This window comes from Verruconis gallopava (genome assembly GCF_000836295.1).
Source record: "Verruconis gallopava strain CBS 43764 unplaced genomic scaffold supercont1.23, whole genome shotgun sequence".
NCBI classification, from domain to species: domain Eukaryota; kingdom Fungi; phylum Ascomycota; class Dothideomycetes; order Venturiales; family Sympoventuriaceae; genus Verruconis; species Verruconis gallopava.
Window position 1 is genome coordinate 338013 of NW_015622159.1, and position 22032 is coordinate 360044.

The window sequence follows — 22032 nt, forward strand, 5'->3', positions numbered from 1 at the left end:
CGGCGCTGTCGATGGAATAAGGGAGCACGAACACCAAAGCCCGGCGACCGTGCGGAGATCTGTGTCAAAGGGCCAGCCTGGCATCGGACCCGCGTCCTGGGATTCGCTGCCGGGCGGGGATCTGCTCACTGGCCAGGCACAAGCGCCCGTACGAGCCGTTTCATCGTGCCCCTGAAAAAAGCCTCCGGTTTGAGCGAGCGCCCAATGCCAGTCCCGACGCGGTGGACGACGAGTAGCGTTGCGCTGTTCGTGGAGTGACGGCGAGCAGAGGCTGGGTGCCTGCCAACCACCTGGGCGTAGGTACAGGACAGGACACGACAGGCCAGCGCGCAGCACACGACGGAGAGCGCGGCGACAAGCTTGCGGCATGCACCTGCAGACCTTTGCAGCCACTGCCGGTGTTCTGTGCGGTCGAGTCTCATCGGCATCGATCAAAACGAAGAAGAGAAAAATCGGATTGCACCTCACGCCTCCCACTCTTGTCCGTTCGCCCTGGACTAAGGGGACGAGACAAAGTCAGGAGACCAGAACGGGCAGAGGGTCGAGAGGGACATAGGAGACCGACGTGAGAAAGGCACTCTAATTCTCCGAATGCGGGACACTGCCAGTTGACCACAGGCAAAGCTGCCATGTTCGCTGGACCTGTAGATGAGATGGATCGAAGGATGTTTGGATGGATCGACGGATGAGTGGAGGGTTTCGACGGGTGGTCGCAGCGCAAGCACCAGCATCGGCACCAGCATCAGTTCAGCACTCAGCATCGGCACCATCATCGCCAGCGTCGGCATCGACTCGCAAGGAACAGCAGCGGGTCATCCCAAGCTGTCGAAGCATTCCGGCGGCCAACCGGCGGACTCTGGCCGGCGATAGCAATGATGGTGACGATGATGATGATGATGACGACGATGAGGAGGACGAGGTCCATGGCCGCGAATAGCAACGCCTTAGCATGCGGGTCATATACAAGTACTGGATGCCCTGCGTCGACATCCCAGCCCCGAGTGTCTGATGAAAATTGAACGCAGCACTAACTTGGCTGGGTTTCCACCAGGACTTCCTTTGTCGAAATTGGCCTGCCCGCCGTTCCTCTTGCTGTCTGCTTCTTTTTTTTGGTCTTTCTCGCTTGCCCTTTTCCTCTGCTGGCTCAAATCTGATCGTTGGACCGGGGCTGTCTCACGCCGACGCTGCCAACGAACGGGCTCCCTGCTCAAACCACATCTCTCCATAATCCTTTCCCACCTCCCTCCGTGTCCCCCCCCCCCCCAGTCCAGGCCGTCCTCACTCCCATTTTCTCGGCCTATTCTTCTTGCTTTTCCATAATCATCAACTTCATCACCATCGCCGCTGCCATCACCCGCCCTTCCTTCTTCTTCTCATCCTCCCCTTTCCCTCCCTTTCATCTCCTTCTTGCATCTCTGCGTGGTTCTCTCACTCCCTTCGAGCCTCCATCGCAGCCTTTCGACCACCCGAACGCACGCCAACGCTTCGATCGTGTGCTTATCGTAATCGTTTTTCCAAACCGCTACTCTTCTCCTGACGTGCGCAAAAAGTCTCGCTCAGTCTATTTGAGATATAACGAAAACGCCCGGGCGGATCCCTATTGTAATCATCGTGCATACGTCCCGTCCCCCAACTACCAACACTACAACCCGCTAGCGGCACCTCGAGCTCAACGTCGTCCCACTGACCGAATACTACCAAAGGCGAAGCAGTTCGTTCGAATATCGCTTTGCCGGATTGTTCGCCTATTACATCTCGCCTTCTCGAGAGCCGCTGCGCCGTCGCCTCCGCAACGTGCTTCCGAACCTTTAGCTGCCTGCCTTTCCGACCGACGTTGCGTCGTGTCTCTTGGACAGACGTCACGCACGATTCCGCTTCAGGGGCCCCAACACCCCGTTCCTTTCGGCACACAGTCACCAAATCATCTTTGGCTTGCGACTGTTGCACCATCGCAACCCACCACGGGGACGGACATCTTTTATTTTATTTTCCTTCACTTCCTTCACATTTCTGCCAGCACCGCGATCGGACTGCGCATGTCCTCCGTGAATTCCGCTCCCCTCCGTGACAGCTCCGCATACTCGGTGCGTTGAAGAAGACGGCAACAACGACGAAGAAAAAAGAAGAAGAAGAAGAAGAAGAAGCAGGTGGAGAAAAAGAAGCAGTGAAGAAGAAAGGACGAAGAAGCAGTAACCTTTTGCTGCATCTGCAACGAGGTCGGCACCCCACGGCACCGGTAACACTTTTGCACAGATAGAATCTCTCAGACTCCAGAGTAGCGCTCCCAGCGCAGCACCTTTTTTTTCGTATCATTTCACTATCAGGGCTGGCGCCTTCTGTCGTCACCCCGTACACTCCTTTGGCCGGTCCCATCGAAATTCCACCATTTCCCTATCACGCGTATCTACCCTGGACCTTGGTAGACTCATCGCCCACGACACGCGGTTCGTCGCCTCCGTACAAGTAGAAGAGAATAAGAGAACAAAGTCCAGATTGATTCTGCTGGAAAGACACGAACTCAAAAGGAGACGACCTAAACAGGTGACGGGCTTCATAATTCATAATGGCATCGTCAAAAAGACAGGACGCCCATCTCAATCTCAGTCAAATCCCCCAGCTGGGCGGTGGCCAGCCGATGTCTGGCACCTCGTCCGCGGCCTCGACCTCACCAATTGAGCCTCCTGCAAGCTCCGGCTCCCTCAAGTTCCCCCTCGGCGCCACTTCTGCGCTTGCGGGCCTGCCAAACGGCATCCCCAGACTGAACTCGAGTTCTCCGTCGCACGAGTACGGCGGCAGGCTGTATTCCAAAAGAGCGCGAGAGATCCAGGCTCAGGAAGGCCTAAGCGGTCTTCAGGCGTGGGGCCCACCTACGAGCGGCAACAGCACCCCTTTGAGGGAGACAATCCCAGAGTCCCCCGGCGCCGAGGGCTTCCCAGACTTCACCCAGCCGACACCGGACTCCGCAAAAACCGCAACGGCACCGATCGCAAGAGGCCGGACCCGGGCAGGCACCCTCCCTTCGCGCTTCTCGCCCGCGGCGGGTCTAGGCGCCCTCAACCCCCAGTCGCTATTGGTCTCGAAGACTTCGCGACCCACGCCGTCCACCAGCCCATTTAAGCCTGGCTCCGCCACACCGAACAGCGTGCCTGGGTTCTCCAGCAGCGATCTAGGCAAGTCGTCTCTTCTGTCACGTCTGCGGGCCGGTTCTATGCCCCAGCGACCAGGCTTCATCACGGGTACTACTCCATTTGGACATCCCATCTTCTCCACAAGCTACGCAAGCAGCCGCGACCGCTCCAACACTCTTGCCAGCATCCGCTCCGGTGACGCTCCCTCGTCCCCGACCCAGTCGCACTTCTCGAGAGACTCAATCGCAGACAACGATGTCAAAACGCTTGACTACCTGGGCTTGGTGGACACGCCTAAACCGTCCAACGCCAACCTTATTGGCGACTACGGAACCTTCGCCGCAGGGCACCCACCCCCAGGCCTACAGCCTGCAGCAATTGCCGAGCTGGCCGCACTCAACAGAAGCGCTAACAGGTTCCGCTCGTACTCAGTCAATGCAAAGGAGAAGTATGCAGATGAGGACGACGAGCCTGGATACGGTGGCTACAGCGGTGCCATCACTCCGGGTGGTGACGCGGCAACCTACGCGGCCATTCAGGAGGCTGTCCGCCAGCACAACCTCGAGGTTCAAGCATTCGCGAATTACGCCAGCGCCAGCAGGCCTAGAGCCCGAACCGCAGGCGTGCTAGAGACACCATCCACACACATGCTGAGGAACTTTCTCCCGACACCGAGCAGCATGAACAAATCCATGAACATCGCCGACCTGCCCGAAGAGTCCGAATATCACGGCTTAGCAGAGGCGGTTGAGGGTCTGAAGCTGGGCGGCGGTTTGCTGTCGTCCACAGATGACCACAATGTTGACTCTCCCACGCGAGCTCTGTGGCTTGGGAACATACCCTCTTCGACGACGGTCTCCTCGCTCAACGTCATCTTTGGTAACTTCGGCCCTATAGAGTCCACCCGCGTGCTCACACACAAGAACTGCGGCTTCGTCAACTTTGAGAACGTTGAAAGCGCCGTGACGGCCCGCACGCAGCTTAACGGCAAGGAAATCTTCCCAGGCGCGGGCCCTGTCCGCATCGGCTACGCGAAGGTCCCCAGTGCAACCGGCACCCCAGCTAACAACGGCATCTTTCCTTCGCAGAGCCCAGATCCGCAAGCCGAAGCTCAGACGCAGGGCTCCCCCCAGAGCGCAGCCGCGGGTGCCAATGCAGCAGGAAACGGAGGAGCGTCAGGCACTGCAACAGCAGACAAGGTGACCTTCTCCACGCCTGAGCTCTCGGAAATTCGCTCGGACATCGCACAGATCGTCAAAGAGCTTGGGGCCACGGACGACGAGCAGCTTCGCATTGCTCAAGCTGTCGAGCACGCCATTGCAAACGATCAGTACGCGACGGAAATTCCCCCTGTGCCCGAACCAAGCCACAATCGTGTCCACGACGCGCCGCGGTTGCGGGAGATTCGCAAGAGGATCGACAACAACACGATGTCTCCCGGTGAGATTGAAGACGTTGCCATGGGCATGCTGCCAGAGATTGCGGAACTGTCGTCCGACTATCTCGGCAACACGGTTGTCCAGAAGCTGTTCGAGTACTGCTCCGAGCCAACCAAGGAAGCCATGCTCGCCGAGATTGCGCCTCACCTGGCCGAGATTGGTGTGCACAAGAACGGCACGTGGGCGGCGCAGAAGATTATCGACGTCTCGCGGACGCCGGCGACCATGTCCGTGATCGTAGAGGCCCTTCGGCCGTTCAGTATGGCGCTCTTCCTCGACCAGTTCGGTAATTACGTGATCCAAGGCTCGTTGCGCTATGCTTCGCCGTTGAACAACTTCATTTTCGAGGTCATGCTCTCCCGCTTGTGGGAGCTCGCGCAAGGCAGGTTTGGCGCTCGTGCCATGCGTGCCTGCCTCGAGAGCCACCACGCGACGAAGGACCAGCAACGTATGATTGCGGCTGCCATCGCCTTGCACAGCGTTCAGCTGGCCACCAACGCTAACGGCGCTTTGCTGCTGACCTGGTTCCTGGACACATGCACGTTTCCACGACGACGTACGGTGCTTGCCCCTCGCCTTGTGCCTCACCTTGTTCAGCTGTGCACCCACAAGGTTGCGTACCTGACCGTGCTCAAGATCATCAATCAGCGCAATGAGCCTGAGGCCCGGGATATGATTCTCAAAGCTCTGTTCTTCTCCACCAATGACCAGGTGCTCGAGGACATCCTCAAGGATCAGTCGTGCGGAGCCACGCTGATCTTCAAGGTACTCACGACGCCCTTCTTTGACGAAAGCATCCGCGCCGAAGTTGTTCAGAACGTGCGGAAAGTGCTGGGCAAGATCAAAGCCCAACCGCAGCAAGGCTACAAGCGACTGATGGATGAGGTCGGACTTTCGACGCGAACAGGTGGCCCAAGAGACATGCACCACAACCGCGAGCACGACGGCCATCGCCCTGCGTCTAAGCATGGAAACAACAGCAACAATCCGGTTGCTGCTGCAGCTGCTGCAGCTCACATGCCGCAGAACATGTACAGTGCCGTGCAGCCTTCATTTGAACAGATGAACATGCAACGCACGTCCAGCGTAGACTCTTCGGCGACTTTTGAATCGTTCATGCCACCTGGTCCAGGTATGCTCGCGCCTGGCATAACCCCGCAGGCAGTGCAGTATCAGCAGATGCTTGCGAGTGCAGCCGCTCGGCCTTCGCCTTTCTATGGTCAGCTGGGTACCATGAACGGCGCGTTTTCTGGGCCGACTCCGGGTGCTCTATCCGGAATGGAGTCGTACAGGAATATGCCGGCCGCGCCGCTAGCTGCCAACGCGCCGCTCATGCCACAAGCCGGATTTGGTCAGGCCGGGTATAGCCCCATGATGGGCCAACAGATGTTCAATCAGTATCCGATGAGTGGTTATGTTCCAGCCCAGCAGATGCAAGTCGGAGCAGGAAGACGAGGAAGGGTACGTTCAGCTACAGTATTCAATTGAGTTGTGTATGCCGTTGCTAATCCCGCTGGCAGAGATGAGAGAGTTCTCGGCATCCGCGTCAGAGCTCCTAGCTAAAAACTTACAGCCCTCGACCTGAAAAAGGCGAAGGGCTACCGGCCATTTCAGCCTCCATTCGCTCGGCCATGGCGTACGCTCGTTACCTTGTATTCTTCTGCAGTCTTTCTCCAAATATCGTGACGAATCTTCTATGCGGTCCCGCCAGCGGACTCTTCTCTGTTCTTTTCGTAGTCATGGTCATGACCTGTACCATCTGCGTCTTTGTTATTTTTCCGTAAATCAAAATCAAACCTGTACGCGTCGCGCGTTCGTCCACACACCGTCACGCAGCAACCGACAAAAATCAACGCCAAGACATGACGTCGGGGGTCGCTCGGCAACGCTGGACGAGACGAGCAGAAATCCTCGGCCCCGTTTTCGCTTCATCGTTCGGCTGGTCTACGCGACTGACTAACAAACGCTTTTATTCTTCGACACGCTTGGGCAGAAGTTCTGGTTTCTTTTCGACAGATGTGGAAGAGGACCATGAGGTTTGGCCCTCTCGTCTCTCTATGACGAGGGAGTTTTGATCGGCCCGGCTGACTTCGCTGTACAAAAAGCTATTTTTTTTAACGAAATCGCTCGCTCTTTATCGTGTGCAATTTGTGTGGTACGCGGGCGGACTGGACGTGCGGCCTACTGGTTCTAGGGGAGTGAGGCTCCAATTGGCAAATCTTGTCTTTTAGTATCTATCTTGTGTACACTCGATTCTTTTTTTTTCTTTTCATCTTTCGCGGGGATGGGAAATCTTATGACGAACTCCTTTTCTTGGAACGGCTGGGTCATAGGCATCTATCACTTGTCAAAACTGTGCTGTATCTTGTCTTTGTCGGCATCTACGTCCGCTTTTGTCCTCTGTGTGTCTGTGTGTATGTGCGCCTGTGTGAGAGAGAGTGTGGGTGTGAGTCGTTTGATGGGTCCCAAGGGAACGCAGTGGTGGTACGACGTGTGTGGACGAGACGCATCAGAGAAAACACATACGAAAGGTCGACTGGGTAGCTAGCAATCATAGAAAGACGGTTACATCTCTGTCTTCCCTTGGTTCGCCAACAAAACCTTTCCTTAGCCCAAGTGTTGAACGATTTACAAACATGAGCGCGTAACTTTAAAGCGCTCGTCCTTCGTTGTTCCGTTTGCGTCTAGGTACAGCATGCAGAGTTGAGTCTGCCCTTCCATGATCTCTAGTTCGGACTCGACGGATCTGCCCTCGTCCACGCTACACTTCTCCCTCTTGAATCTTGTAGCTTCCTTTTTTTTTCTGTCCTGTTCTTTTATCGGCTTGAATTTTTTCCCCTTTGGTTTTCTTCTTTGCCCTTCGACAACGTTGCCCGCCTTCTTATGACAGCCCGTCCCCCAAAACTTTTTTTTTCCCTTGCCATCTTCGAAGGCTCTTGGAACGCAGGGATCGTCCTTGCACAAATCATCTTCCCCGGCAGAGCAGTACTCACTTGGTATCAAGAGCGAGGGACGAACTCGATGGAAGATCAGCGCGATCGTGAGTCCCCAGTGCCGGTCTGCTGAGACTCGGTGCAGACCTGGCCCCGCTGGCCCTGTGGGCCGGCTTGCTGAGATCCAGCGCCGGTGTGGCCCTGTTGACTATGCTGGCCCATCTCGTGGGAGCTGGAGTTGTGCTGGCCATTCTGGGCTCCAGTATCGCGTGAAGATCCGCTACCGTTCGTGTTCTTGGACTTCTTTTTCTTCCCACTCCGAGACTTTGTTCGCAACAACTCATTCCCGCTGATGGAGATGTATGATCTGGTGAGCCGGAGGCCGGACGCGTTCCTTGAAGGCATGGTGTATGGTGCCTGAAACATGTTGTCAGACTTTCTTGTATATGTGCTTCAGAATATGGAGTAGGGTCTTTCAGGTTTAACGATGGGAAGGTGATCGATCGGGATCCAACACACTGGTGTAGAACGAGCGTAGATTCGTGTCCAAAGGATGAATTAAAAAGGTCAACGTACTCTTCTTGTGACTATATGCTCTCTTATGTGGAAAGTAGACGTAGTGTTGTCTGTTTCTATGAAGGAGAAAGAGTGGCTTTCCCTGGAGGCGACGATAGCCTGTTTAGAGATGGGAGTGGCCACTTTCTCGAGTAAGGACTCTTAAGTCACAAGTATGACTTTAGGCCTTGTCTAAATTTTCAAATTTAGGCGAGAGTTTGTTGACCTAGGTCGACAAAGATGGGTTTTTTGTGTGTGTGGCTGTTGGTCAAGAATGGTGATTCGACCTGCAAAGAATCTGCTAGAGCCATGGAATGCTGACGACAGCAAGGCGTCGGATATGCAAAGTGCATCCGTGACACTCAAATCCATGACGGATAGTGGGTTTACAACTGCTCGGATTTGTGGACCGAAGCCTTCATAAAGCCGTCTGCTAGTAGCACCCGAACAGTAGGAGAAGGCGACCGCCTCCAGCCTGCGAACTGCCTATCCACATCGGCTTGCTGAAGAGCGGCAGGATATTTAGACCTCTTTAGTATCATAACAAAGGAGGCACCTTGAAACACATTGAATCGACACATGACAAAATTTACCGTGATCAGCATGTCATAACAAGTCTTTTGACGTACCTCACAAGAAACCCGCAATCTGCTTTGAAAGGCACCATTTTGAGAGCAAGGCAGAATCGTCGAGGCACGCCCAGCAGGAAGGAAGATTGGGAAGCATACTCAACTTACATCGAACTCGTATCTCGCCCCAAAAGGCGTCTTTGACAGAGCATCCATCCGTAGAACCTTGCATTCAGCTTTAGACTTACCCCTCACCAAGAGCTATGGCACCCAATTTACCCTATGCGATATCCAAAGGCTCTGTTTAGTGCGTCCAGGTTGGAAGAGCATTATCGTTCTTCGCCAGGTCAGCATGAAGGTGCCTCATCATTTGGCTGTAGTTCAGGTGGAAGCGATCAACATTCCATCTATAGGGTCACTGATTAGAACTGCTTCGAAAAGAATGATGGCTATAATTTGAGCTGTTGCCGTTGAAACGAGTTCGATGAAGCTGAGTGAAGCCGTCATGGGGCTTGTGCATCGCTGCCTGTCAGCGGATGCTAAATTACCATCGACTGTGGCTTCTTCCACAGTTCTCTTTGTAGCTAGCTCCTTGCCGGTCTCTTTGCCGCTGGTCTAAATGAAATATATGCAAGGCTTCCGTGCGCTAAGATGCCCAGGATTTATGATAATATGCTTTTGTGCCATGAGCGGCTATATGGTCTTCTTGTTTGCGTCACTCCATTGATGTGAATCCCGTTTCATTGTTACGCATCTATCTTTAAGACATATGTTATGGAGTTGTTTTAAAATGGACATGCCCGCGATAGAAAATTGGATAATTGAATAAAATAACACCTTGAAAGAAGCGAAAATTGAAACGCCAAGAAATCGAATGACTTAGTCTGCAAGTTTCGAAACCAATGTTAGCAGAGCCGCATGTTAAAAATGGTTGGAAAGAAACAGCGCCCGTGAAGCGGCTCACGCTCCCATCTGCCCAAGCACATGAGAACTTCCCTTACAGTATGACTCAAAATAAGTCAAGAGTCCCGCAGGAATAGTTGTAGTTCGCGATAGATTGTTTCTTGGTTAGGATAAAGTTCATGGGTAGGCCTCCCATCCGATCCGACTTAGTGAAGAAATCCCGCTGCGGAACGGCTATCGACCAGATACTCCCCTGCCACATCGCTTCCAGGAATCCGGATGTTAAGACGACGTCGAGTTTGGATTTGAGAGGTTTGAACTAATAAATATAACTTCAACAGCGGAAAATCTGTTCATCCTGTAAGCATATACCAACACAGAAAGTCGCGGATTCACTAACGTTGCGGCTGCAGTGATAGAATCAATTGGTTGCGCTTTGAAGATAGACAGAAAGGCAGCAAAAGCCATACTGATTCCCGCTATAGCTATGAGCCGATTCTTCATTGAACTAATGAAATAAAGTCCAGTAGTAGCACCAACGAAGATCCAAGAAGCCAAGAAGATGGTTAGTATCGACGAAACCTTCTCAATAAGGGACGACTGCAGCAGGAAAGTGTCGTCGGGGCCCTTCTTTGAATCTTTGGGTTTTAATCGTAATCGAGCAAACACAGGAGGTAGCAGCTTTTCCGCGAAAAACTGCGAAAAGGGATCTTGATATTTACTTGACTTTAACGCAACGATGTCGCGCGCTGGCTCCTCGTATATTGCTGCGTCTACACCTTTGAAAAGTGAGGGTCTACCTGCAGAATATCTCTGGATATGATTCAGAAATCGGACCTCTGCAGGCGGTATTTGCGCAAGCTGATTTGCCCGAAGTAGACATTTCGCTGGTGGAGTCAGAACAAATCAAAGCACAGGTCTTCATTCAAAAGCTTACTGTACTGTTTTAAAACGGGTCGCATCTCCTCGCACCAATACTTCAGTTCGGCGCTTTGGATACCTTCTGGGCAAATGTCGTTCCAACTGGCTGCTGTCGAAAGTAACTTCAAAGGAGCTCCGTCAGGCATCAGATTTCCCACTATGTCCACCAATCCGAGCTTTGATTTACGAAATTCAGCCAGTTGGGCTTGATACAAAAGCAAATCGAAGACAATTAGGTCCATGTTCCGGCTGAAGATGGCAGCCTCTGCAACCTTGCTCATAAGGTTGGTTGCAAGATTAAGGTACCCTTCCTGCGTGTGGTTACGCTCTCCCGACTCAGCTGCGGACATGTCGATACCGTAATCAGCCGTGCGTAATAATCAGGAATTTGAATCAATGTTTTGCAAGAATTTAAAAGGTCCTATGCTTCGCGCTAGACAGATAAGGATGTGCTCAGTATATACGATAAACCCAGGGCTATACCCGGCAGGCGCACAACGTGTGAGTTGGCCAAGACCAAGAAAAAAAACTTGCTGTACTCGTCAACGGCTGTTGTCCAGTCATTTCGGGGTCAGGAAGAATCTTCCTGGCAGTGGTATTATCCAGCGCTGGACCCCTGACCTACATTGCCAACAAGTCTTACGGTCAGGTTCCCAGCGCTAAAGAAATATGCAGGTCATTTAGCTGATGGTGTGTTGGGAAAATACGCAAAGGAGAACACGAGTTAAGGAGACTGTCCAGTTGTAGTAAGGAACATTCTGTATGGATCGAGCCGTCCCGCTGGGCGCGTCTAGCTGTTAATGATATGATGACTTACAGTTGGCCCCAGCTTAAACACGTCGGCCTATGGAGCGAATAACATCCAGCCTTCGTGGTTGTTGTCAAAGAAGGTGGTTAGAGCATAAAGGACTGGTGCTGAGGAGTATCTAGCGTCAACATTGGCGCATTGGCTGTAGACTACCTGGTTCATTGTCGCCCTGGACGCGTCCTCAGAGTCCTCGGCTGTAGATTTGGACTTACTAGACAGGGATTTCACAGTTAGACACATCATCACAACTTCAAACTTTCTTGCGCGCTATCATGGTATTACCAGTCTGTACTTTGATTGTATCTAGACGTAGCCGCTTACCAATGTCATACTGGCAAAGTTGTTCGAGGGCAGCAAGACTATCATCCATGGACATTCGTTGTATCGTTCTTAGATTCAAGGGCATGAAATTTGGACTGCTGGACTCATCTTACCTGCGTCCCGACCATTGTCCGTGGGTTTCTTCATATGAGATTTTTGGAAAGAAGCTTTGCATCCTTATGAGTGAATATCTTCACTACCGCTGCTTGCATGGCGGCTGATGGCGAGCGTAGTTATCTATCAAATAAATCATAGGACATCATGGTTAAGGTTTGTACACAGGTGTTCCAGCTGCTGTCGTCATTTCCGCACCTCAAGGAATCACTTACACGCATGGAAGTCGGTGTTATAGTGTTTAGGTATTCCAGCGATGCATCAGTGGCACAGCTACTGACTTCATTAAGGTCATGTTATCTCTGCTCTTATCGTGGCACGTATTCAGCGAGGGTGCTTTCGGCTGCCAACACGGCAATGTAGAGTCTCCATTAAACTTAAACGAAACGCCTTTGATTGTCTCAAGTATACATTGTAAGCACATTCAAATCAAGTTTAGACCAGATTAGCCATGGAACATTACCACAAAAATGAACAATTTGAGATGAAGAATTACCATTGATCACGTGCTATTCGCTCTAAGGCAAACTCTCAACTTGGAAACACTTTAAAAGCAAAAATTTTCGGACATCCTTCTCCCTTGAACATTTCAATGCCAAATGAGCTTGCTATAGGGATTTAGTATCTCGCCGTTGATGACAATTCTTATGCTTCTCCTGCTGCTCTACAAGGAGAGAGTACAGATAATCGGAGCCTCACAAGGAAACGTGTACGAAACTAAGACAATCCGTTCTAATTCCATGCAAGCCCAAGATATTATTATGCACTTACTCATGTCTTGCTCTTGCATCCTGCTTTTCCGATGTGTTGAAGGAGGAGGTGTACGCCACGGAAAGGTGAGCACGTGAGCAAGTGAGCGGACGGGGTGTGATGTTGGCTCCAATGGACAGTTGATGTCTAGTATGCGCTGAGACTGTCCTAAATGCTTCCTCCTTTACATTCTCTATCGATTTTATCTATATTGCGTAGTTATTTTTATTCCCGAATTCATTTCTCAGTTTTACGATTGTGATGTTGACTGTATTGTATTCATGCAAAAGAGCGTAGTTCAGATGCCAGGACAGTAGGCCCTGACCGGCGACACGAATGGGCAACGATTTGGAAAGAAATCCAGACCATAGAAAGGTGCAACAATTCAACAATAGATTTTGCACCTGTCAATGAGAACATGCTCTTTCCTCCTTATACTTCACTATTGGAATCACCAGCGGTCGGAAAGCGAGGAGGTAGAGGAAACCGAGTCTCGTACCCAGAGTTAGGTCTCCATCTCTGTTCCTTTGGCTTAGGATTAGCCTTCGGGAATTCTTTAGCGGACATTATTCCTTGACGAAGGCGATCGGATACCCAGGTTATCTGTCTCTTCGCGTCAGTGCTGTATAACACAGGTTTGATTTGACCCACAAGATCCGCCATGTAGCAACAAGCGCTACTGCTCGCTATATTTGCTACGCTGATGGTAATTATTGTGGCTGGAAGAGGATGGATTGGGGGTGCTGGAACGGCACTCTCGAGAAGATGCTGAGAATTTGTTCTGGCTGTTTCCGGTGAGTTGAGGAGAAGGGAAATGTAAACAGAAGGATATGATTTATGTATGGCATGAGAAACAGTAGTGCAGATGCTAGAAATGGTGTCGAGTCGATGTAATCGCACACTGGAAACAGAATTCCTCTTTCTATGTTAGAGAGGAAGCGAAAGGCGGTGGAAGCTTTGGGCTACTCCGTGGGCGTTCAATATTCAAAGAGACTCGGCGCCTCACACTGACTTGATATGCAGCGGCATAATGATTCATAATTGGTAGGCAATGTCGCGCCGTGCACAGCAACTACTTTAAAACTCAGCACTAGAGTGGGCTAGCGGAGGTCAAAATGACTGATCCGATGCAGTTACTGTCGCCCCGTTTTAAGGGACACATTCTCTTCATCAGCGGGTCACTTCTGTGACTTTGTCAGGGGGGGAAGGGGAGGGGGGGGGGCGCGGACGTGCCAGGGAAATACATAGCACACTCCATCATAACTCTTGTCGCCCTTAAAGGTCCCATACGACCCCATTGGAATGAACCAAGTTCGTTCCAATAACGACTTTGCGGTTTTAAACTGCATAAAAACGCGAAGGCCGGCGGCATATTAGAGGCAACCTGCGTAAGTCGTCTCCACGTGACTCGTACGAGATGGCCATGCAACCTGATGCAAAGGCAGAGGTGTGTCTATGCACACTTCGCAAGGTTGAGATTGTGATGGCGTCGGCGCCCTTGAGAAGCAAGTTCCGATTCGGCTTTCTCATGGTGATCGCCACCAACCGCTTCTGTTTAGCATCTGCATATTGAACGCCATTGACGAAGCTTCAGTCACAAAAGAGCGGGTTGAGTGCCGTTTATCGATAGTAAGAAGCACTCTTTGGAGCTGAGCCCAAAAAAAGGAAGACATCGTGAAGCGTTCTTAGACCTTAGACCTAAGCTCCGTTGGGGACTAGTTCTTATGCAAAAGTCTTGTCTATTGGCACTCTCGCCGTGCTCTTAACAGCTGAAATATTGACAGTGACGATGAAATCCACCTGGTTGACTGTTGACGATTTTCATTGGATCCTTAGGCATTATCAACTTTATCCCTTTGGATTCATCACAACCTCTCGAAAAGGTTAGATCGAAATGTTGTGTCCGGTCAAGGCGGTCTATACGGCTGCAACATTTCTTATGTGGGTCTTAGTTCTTCGCCCGAATCCAGTAGACAATCAAGTTCCCTAGAAACTTAGTAAAACACGACAATGGATTCGCGAAAACAAAGAAAGCAGCTAAGGTAAGGTAAATACTTTGACGGGGGAAGACCTAAGTGCTCGACAATAAACAATTTAAGAAAATCAGGCTCTTCCAGCAAGCCTGCATAAGAACAAGGGTTGTGGCGCCACACATCTGACACCATAACAAGGACACCTAGCATCCGCCGGATGTGAAGTGTCTAGCCACCTTCCAGGTCGATTATACTCGGAATCGTTTTAAAAAACAGCGTCCTTGAAAGTCCAGGATACGGCCCAGCATATCCAGTAGCTAAGTAACTCCATTGTTAATGCTTCCATTATTTTGCTTGCTCGATGGTGGCTTCTTCAACGACGAGTAGCTCTCACAAGACATCCTCTAATTCCTAGGAGCTGTTCCATTGTGAGACGTTGCGTTGGACGAAAGAAAAATTAATTCCAACGCGACAAATCTACCAGAAGGTCAGCAAAGGAGATACAATAGCTCTAAGAAGATACTGACGTAAATGTTGATGTAACGAGCTCGACGGAGCTGTTCCCAAAGAATGCAAGGAATAAAGAAAGCCCAGCGTTGAAGACCGCAATTATTACTATCTTAGCGCGTACGGATGCGATGGCTTGCAATACCGATGCGACTATCACCGCATAGACTGAGCTCAAGCAACTGACGATGATAGATCCGACCTTTTTGACAGTTTTCATCTCGTATTCATCCCACCCGTCTGGCCGCGTTGATTTCTTGAAGAGGTAACCAATCTTATCATGATACACCCATAGAAGTTTCCTGGCAACAAACTCTGAGACTGCGTCCTGGTAAATCGGTTTCTTCAGCACAATCAGGTCCTCCCGATGGCGTCCATATATCGTTGCAACTGGTCCTTCTAGAGACCGCTTCATAACGCCAAGGTGGGCCAGAAATTCTTCAACAAAACGCTCGTCCGGTATACTAAGATTCGCGACTTGGCTTTCTCTCAGAAGTGCTTCCTCTATCATGCGCAGTTAGTTTGGTGGCTTTCTTCTTACGAGGTTGGTATTCACCATATTCTTTGACCAGTGAGCGTAGCTTGTGATATTGTCTACATTGTGGATTGGTCTCGATAGCTTGGTCGATGCCTTGCCATCTTCTCGTACTGAGCAATGGATGCAGAAGAGTCTGATCGTCGGTTGGACGGGGGCTTCCGATAGTATGACCAAAGATTTCGGCCTCCAGTTCCGCCATTTCTGACTGCAGTAGATGTAAATTCAATTGACCAAGAAATGAAAATCGGCTAAAAATAGCCGTTTCCATCTTCTTGTTTGTGAGCTCGCTAATGAGTTCTGCAAAACCTCCAAATCCTTCGGACATCCTGATGAGCTTAGTGCTGAAAAAAGAAAGGTTCTAGAAACAAAGTAGGACTTGAGGGAGCTATTTCCTAGATTTCATCTATACTCGATGACTTCATCCGCATTATGAGCGACTATCCCCTGTTAATTTATATCCAACGGATACAACCAGGCTGGCCAGTTGATTTAGGCAGAAAGAGCGATTGAAGAATGGCAGGACGTCAATGTCGAGATCCCACGGCCAATGATAAATGTGGTGCAAAGGACTCCTCGAATCAAAATAGGATTCTGGGCAACGGCAAAGGTTGGTTGATGAGTGCGAGCCTGAGGGCCAGAGGACCTAGGCGCTTAGTGTATCAGGTAGGCCCTGGAGATGGTGTACTGATGTTTGCGTTGAACGGAGGCAAGATTTACTAAAAGACCTAGCTACAGGAAGCTAGACATCTTAATGGTGGCTCCGGCACTGTGTTGCAGGGGTCAACGAATGTTGTACAGAGCTTGGAGAGGGTGACATACACCACCTTACTTATCATACAAGCAAATGAGATCCAATCGACCTGCAGCGAATACCACCATGCAAGGGCTCATAAACGATTGAGCATCGTTGGCGGCTTGAACGAATGACCGATGCACGCATCAGATGCCCGACGTAAAGTCCAAGTTGGCTTCTTCAGAAGAGGTTATTGAAGTGGTAATGTGAAAGAGCACATTTTTCAAACCGTGTCCTGTTTTAAGGAGAGGATAACTTACATCAACGTTCTGAAATTGATTATGTGGACATCTACCTTGCGGTCGACAGCTGCGGATTAGGGGGGCTATCTTAGTCGCGAGCGCTTACCAGGCGATGGAACACGGGACATCAAATCCTCTTCACTTTTCCGGCTCAGTCAGAGCCATTATGCTTTCGTGTCGTGCTAAGAAAATGATATACCCTTCACTACCAGCAGAAGCACTTCTCGTACATCCCATGAAGTCGAACACAAGTGCTCGAAGTAGCGCTCGTAGAACCAGATAGATGAAAAATGATTAAAGTATTAGATAATGTAAGTTCGCCGTTAACTATGTGGCTTGCAAATCTTCTCAAGCTAGGGGCATTCGCTCGTCCGATAGAAGAACGTTATGACTTATACATTCTCGTCTATGTAATTATCGATGAAGCAACCTATCTGCATAATCTTACTAATTTCGGCCAAAGGGTATCGTATTAGCGGAAGATAGATCGTATTGAGTGAAGAAGTGCTGCATTTTGAGCCTTTGATTATACGCTATCGTTCGCTGTTGCTTAGTTATATCGGCAAAATCAATCATGGAGCAGTTGCCGCGAAGACGGCCCTGTAACCCCATTTGTGTTCAAGCAAGATTTTATTTTACCCTAAAAAGCACACAGATTTTGGCATAGACATATAGATAAGAAATTTATACTGTACCGAACAGATGACAGTTTGAATTATCACGTGATAGGAAACTCGAGGAGTTTTGCTCTTCTGAAGCTCTTTAGCAGAATTGCGCAGTTGCCTTCTGCCATGTTCAACCAAAAGATCATGGACGAAAAAAGGTATAGGTGTTAATTTTGGAGTAGCTGAGAGCACAACAGGCGTACTTACGAAGCTTTTGTTCGGGATTGAACCGTGTGATCTGGTGGTGAGGTGAAATCAATTTGGTCTAAGTTGTTCTTATGCAAGCACAAATTACGGAAAGGGCAATGCAAAGCCCGTGGTATCCAGCTTCTGTACACCAATCCGCCCACGGCCCACACGTAAATTTCTAACGCCATCTCATGTCTGGACACCAGCTGCGCTATGGTACAGGTATAGTTATTCGTTCATTCGTCATCGTCCTTCTTTTCCATTCCCTTCGTTGTTGCATCCCCATTCTCCTCGCTGCTATTGTCCTCGTTGCCCTCAGGCGTGTTCACTTTGATTCCCAATCGCTCAAAGACATCCGATTCCCTTCTAATGTATGAGTCGTTCTCTTCGTCGTCGTCGTCTTCGTCAAAACTGAATAGTCGTCGTCCAGCCAGTGTTCTTCGGCCCGTCTTACGCATGACGATGCCGACATCATCATCATTGTCAACAGAATCGTCAGATCGGGGATCCATCGTCTGGGGTGGCACTTCTGGTAACTCAGGAACCTCGGGCGCTTCCACTTCGTCTTCATCTTGAGCAGCTTGTGCGGCCTCAGCTTCGGCCCTTCTCTGCGCTAAGCGAGCAGCGAATTGGCGGCGTGCTCGAGACGGCGCTACATTGAGCGGAGGAATTGATATGCCGGATGGGACTTCAGTCTACATGGCACACATTCGTTAGTGAGGGTTCGGGAGGCATCATGTACGAGCAGAATAGTCACGGGAAAACTTGCAGCATCCGAAGAAGCTTCCTGACAGAAAGACCCAGATGACTGCGTAGTTCAGACACACATGCATAAGACCAGACGTTGACATGACCCCTACCGATACTTGTTCGTCTCTTGCTCGTATACTGTACAAAAATGATTGCATGAAAGAGGATGCATAAATGTCATGATGCTGATGATGGTGTACACGCATGATCGTCAACAAAGATCGTGCGGAGAAAAGGGCTCGTCTTCAGCACGTCATATACATGCCCATGAATACAAATGCTTGCAATTCGACACATGAGCAGTATGCACGTACTGCACGCCTCTTTAAAAACGTGTGCAGAAATACAATGATTAGAAGTGAAGTTGAGGGAAAATGAAAATCATACTTGCTTGCACAATGACCACGATGGAAGCCATCATGAAGCAAGATACGAACATTAAAGAGGAGACCAATCATCGATAGTCCATGTCAACGTCATCAAAGGAGAGCTCACCCACATTCTCATCCTCATCAATCACTTTTCTTCCGCTCGGCCCGTCGCCTTCCAGTCCCATCTCCGCGCCCTCCATCTCTTCGTCCTCTTCGTCACTGCTGCCATGGTTGAATCCGCTGAGCAGGCTGCTGCCGCTGAATAAATACTGTGCCCCTGTTCCTTGACCCTGGTTGGATAGTTCTGCAGAATCAAGGCCTAAGCTGCCATCATTTGATAATCCTGCAAGAGAGGATGATCCCGTGCTCGCATTGCCAAAGTCCTGGGCAGCATTTACAGCGTTGAGTACAGCTTGCCGTGGAGGAATAGAGAGGTCCGGACGCACGCCTCCCAAGATGGCGTTGTCTCGTTCTCTAGTCTCAGCCAAGGTTTGCTCCACATATTCCACCCACTCGTTGCTCATGACTTTGTCGTAAACGACTTGGCCCAGTACTTCCGGTGGGTGCCGCTCCGTGAACTTGACTACCTCCTCGGCGATAAGGGTGAGGTGGCCCATGTATCCTAGTCTCATGTTCATGTCCTGCTGCGCCTTGTCGCTTGCCTTCTGGCCTTCTATGATTCGCTCCGTGATGCGGCCTGTTTCAAACAGGTCTATGGCGAGAGAACGGTTAAAGCCACGGTCCATACGGCCGTTGAAAACTTGCTGAACAACATCATAGACAACGTTGTGGAGAAAATTGTTCCACGGAAATCGGAAGAAGAAGTCCTACACGGAACTGATTAGCTTCCGTCTAGAAAAATCAATGCTTGAAAGCTTACTAATATAGTTGGGACCACACGGTGCTCAACAAATTTCATCTTGAGCATATCGCCTACTACAGGAGAGCCGTCTATGTCTATTTCATATGGAGCATACTGCTGTTCGGGATCCTCAGTCTGAGGTGGACCTGCGAAAGGAGATTCAGGAGCATGTTCAAATTTGAGAGGACTTCCGGCCTCCAGCTTGCTTGGCGATTCCGGCCTCTTTCCCGAAAATAAAGGTGCCGGTTTGTCATCTGCATGCGGTGACAGTCCACCCCTCTCAGCGCTTGATGGAGAATCTTGCATCTCGGTGTCCTTGTCGAGGTCTACAGAGCTCAAGAGCCCCGTCACACCTGCCGAAGTAGGCGAATCAGCGTTGATTTTAGATTGAGCGTCAGCTTTGATATCATCCGTCGATCGCGTTCGGGTATGCGTAGAGCTCTTCTTTGGTGATAAGGGAGCCACCACAAGATCAGCATCATCCGATTTCTCCGATGGAATCATTCTGGGAGATTGCTTAGGGGATCGCTCCAGTGTCTCGCCAAAAGCGTCCTTCTCCACCAGCAATTCTTCTTTCATCTCGTCCACAAGTGCCTCCGATGCGGTCACGTTCTCAAATTCATCCTCACCGTTGTTTGAGACCTCTAGTCTCCGGATTTCTTCTGGGGAGTCGCTGCTCATGGACGGCGCGCGTGCGTGGTGAAATCCTGAGCTATCAACACTCGTGCCAAATGCATCTCCGTCCGAAGATAGCTCCTTGGCCGGCTGGAGTTTACCTTCTGCCTTGAGTCGTTCGCGCTCAGCATCACGTTTCTTAACCTCCGCTTCACTACCTCGCTCATTCAACAATGCCATATTGCTACAGTGAAGAAGCTCGGCCATTAGCTCACAAGTCTTAAACCTGTCGAAACCAAGTGGCTCGATCTTCTCGCCAAATGCGACCTTGAGCTCCTTATTTTTGCTCGCCTTGTTGATCAAGTCCATGAAGTTAGTCACATTCTGTGCAAATTGTCGCAGCAGGGTGCCAAGATAGATGGGGTCTGAAGACTTCGGAATCTCCCCGATTTGATTGTCCATGTCATAGTCTGAGTTATTTTTCCGAATCACTTCAATCACTATGCCCACGCCGACGGTGAGAGGGTTCCCACCGTGAAGCATATTGCTGATGAGCTGAGAGACGCATTGCTCAGAGACCAATTGCCTCGTCAATTCGTTCGGTCCAATAACGTTCTGGTCCTGAGCGGTTGCATTTGCGGAAATAGTGATGATAGCCTTTAAAAAGTCTCCTGCAGAAGTCTGCGTCGCTGCTTCACGGTCGGGTGAAAGATTAGACAAAAGCAAGGGGATAAGGTCATGTGCTTGCAGCCACTGCGGACAATTAGTAATGAAGATTTCAGCGAAACACATATCTACTCACGTCGACAATGCCCTGCCCGCCCTCATGTCTCTCCAGACTTATGATCTTAAGCAAGAGGTCCATGATGGTCGGGCAGTCTACATGTTGAAGCATATCCTGGACAACGTTCTCTTTGGACTTGAAAATTTCCAGCATCTCCTCCGTCTTCTTGTCAAACAGCGATTCATTGACCTTGTTGAAATAGCCGGCTTGGACAGGGTCCAGCGGTGGCTTCTGCCTGAGATAGTCCCAAAACTTTTGCAGCGCCTCTCTGTTCTCCAACAGGGCTTCCGTTATCGACCAGACGTCGGAAGAGAGGATTTCGCAAGCCATATAGGCATACTTCAGTCGTTGTCTCTCTTCCTTGCTCTCCTCGTCTTGGTCAGACTTGCCAGTAGATTTTGAGCGGTTGCGATTCTTCTTAGAGCCGAAGAAACTATTGAGGGGATTTGTGCTGCTCTGGTCCTCCTCCACGTCTGGAGTAGCCGGCCTCTCTTCCTCTACTTTTTCTGCCACCACGTAGTCGAGCAACCTCTGCAGAATGGCATCGTCCCGCAGAAACTCGATCAGCTTTGAATTTTGCTGCTTGAGCTCCTGTATCAGATCCTGTTCATCCAGCAACTCCTCGAGGCTGACATCTGGCTTGTCTAGAATCGAATCAATGGTGGAGATGCTTGTGTGTGCGCCAAATCGCCAGAACATGATGACTTAGGCGATGTCCGACTTGGACAAGGCGTGCGGGTGAGCGAGGTGCGGGCAAATACACAGAGAGGAGGGTTGACTTCGGCCTGTCATGCGTCGACTGAATGGTGCGATGCGGAAGCAATTGCGGCCTCGAAGAGTAGAGTTTGGACGCCCGACGCAAAAGCAGCAAGCGTGAAGGCGGTGATGAATGCTCGTGTGCTTGAGGTCTTGGATACGGGGAGCACAGCTGGGCTTGAACACGTCGCGCTGCAGCGGAGCCCGGACGAGCGAGCAAGCGTCAAGGCCACCGGTCAGCGAAACGAGGGCAACAGAGTATGGGGCGTGGGCGTGCTCTCAGAGGGCGTACGAGGGTCTAGATCAACGAATCGCACATGTACGTGGATATTTTTTTGGACGAAGGAGGATGCTCGAGCAGTTTGAAGTGCCATGCGTGAAAGCCCAAGCTCTCCCTACCGAGTCCAATGCCAGGCCCAGGGAGCGACCATGCACACAGCCGGGGCATCTAAGATCTGCCCAACTCCACGCGGCAGCCATTTCAGGCACGAGCAAGAAGAATGATAAAGTCAGTCAGGTCCAGCTCGTCCTGCCCAGCGTCCCGCC

The 22032-nt window shown here is 50.7% G+C and overlaps 4 protein-coding genes across 6 annotated transcripts; 1 reads left to right on the forward strand and 3 right to left on the reverse strand.

Annotated features, from left to right (window-relative positions):
* The first annotated feature begins 1265 nt into the window (after positions 1-1265).
* On the forward strand, positions 1266-7143 carry PV09_06612 (uncharacterized protein). The gene is made up of 2 exons (XM_016360279.1): positions 1266-6028; positions 6088-7143. Exons 1-2 carry the CDS (start codon positions 2564-2566, stop codon positions 6091-6093), a joined length of 3471 nt encoding a protein of 1156 aa, XP_016211991.1. The 5' UTR covers positions 1266-2563; the 3' UTR covers positions 6094-7143.
* Positions 7106-9431, reverse strand: PV09_06613. Of its 2 annotated transcripts, XM_016360281.1 has the most exons (3): positions 8904-9431; positions 8077-8849; positions 7106-7917 (listed from the first exon to the last, which is right to left on the reverse strand). In XM_016360281.1, exon 3 carries the CDS (start codon positions 7903-7905, stop codon positions 7597-7599), a length of 309 nt encoding a protein of 102 aa, XP_016211993.1. In that variant the 5' UTR covers positions 7906-7917; positions 8077-8849; positions 8904-9431; the 3' UTR covers positions 7106-7596. The 2 variants fall into 2 exon arrangements, with proteins under 2 accessions (XP_016211993.1, XP_016211992.1); XM_016360280.1 differs by having other exon boundaries at positions 8077-9431.
* A 992-nt stretch (positions 9432-10423) lies between these two features.
* Positions 10424-10798, reverse strand: PV09_06614 (uncharacterized protein; the record flags this gene model as incomplete). Its single annotated transcript, XM_016360282.1, has 1 exon — positions 10424-10798. The coding sequence occupies one exon, from the start codon at positions 10796-10798 to the stop codon at positions 10424-10426; it is 375 nt and encodes a 124-aa protein (XP_016211994.1).
* Positions 10799-17396: 6598 nt separating this feature from the next.
* PV09_06615 lies at positions 17397-21840 on the reverse strand. Of its 2 annotated transcripts, XM_016360283.1 has the most exons (4): positions 20749-21840; positions 19350-20699; positions 18598-19296; positions 17397-18043 (listed from the first exon to the last, which is right to left on the reverse strand). In XM_016360283.1, exons 1-4 carry the CDS (start codon positions 21427-21429, stop codon positions 17585-17587), a joined length of 3189 nt encoding a protein of 1062 aa, XP_016211995.1. In that variant the 5' UTR covers positions 21430-21840; the 3' UTR covers positions 17397-17584. The 2 variants fall into 2 exon arrangements, with proteins under 2 accessions (XP_016211995.1, XP_016211996.1); XM_016360284.1 differs by lacking the exon at positions 17397-18043 and having other exon boundaries at positions 18124-19296.
* Positions 21841-22032: the final 192 nt, after the last annotated feature.

Excerpts from the sequence above, each read along its gene's own strand:
- PV09_06615 (XM_016360283.1), bottom strand. The coding sequence starts at position 21,429 with ATGTTCTGGCGATTTGGCGCACACACAAGCATCTCCACCATTGATTCG. Across the intron at positions 20,700-20,748 it reads GCGGGCAGGGCATTGTCGAC|TGGCTGCAAGCACATGACCT; the intron begins GTGAGTAGATAT and ends AATTGTCCGCAG. Across the intron at positions 18,044-18,597 it reads TGATTGATGAGGATGAGAAT|ACTGAAGTCCCATCCGGCAT; the intron begins GTGGGTGAGCTC and ends TGTGCCATGTAG.
- PV09_06612 (XM_016360279.1), top strand. The coding sequence starts at position 2,564 with ATGGCATCGTCAAAAAGACAGGACGCCCATCTCAATCTCAGTCAAATC.
- PV09_06613 (XM_016360281.1), bottom strand. The coding sequence starts at position 7,905 with ATGCCTTCAAGGAACGCGTCCGGCCTCCGGCTCACCAGATCATACATC.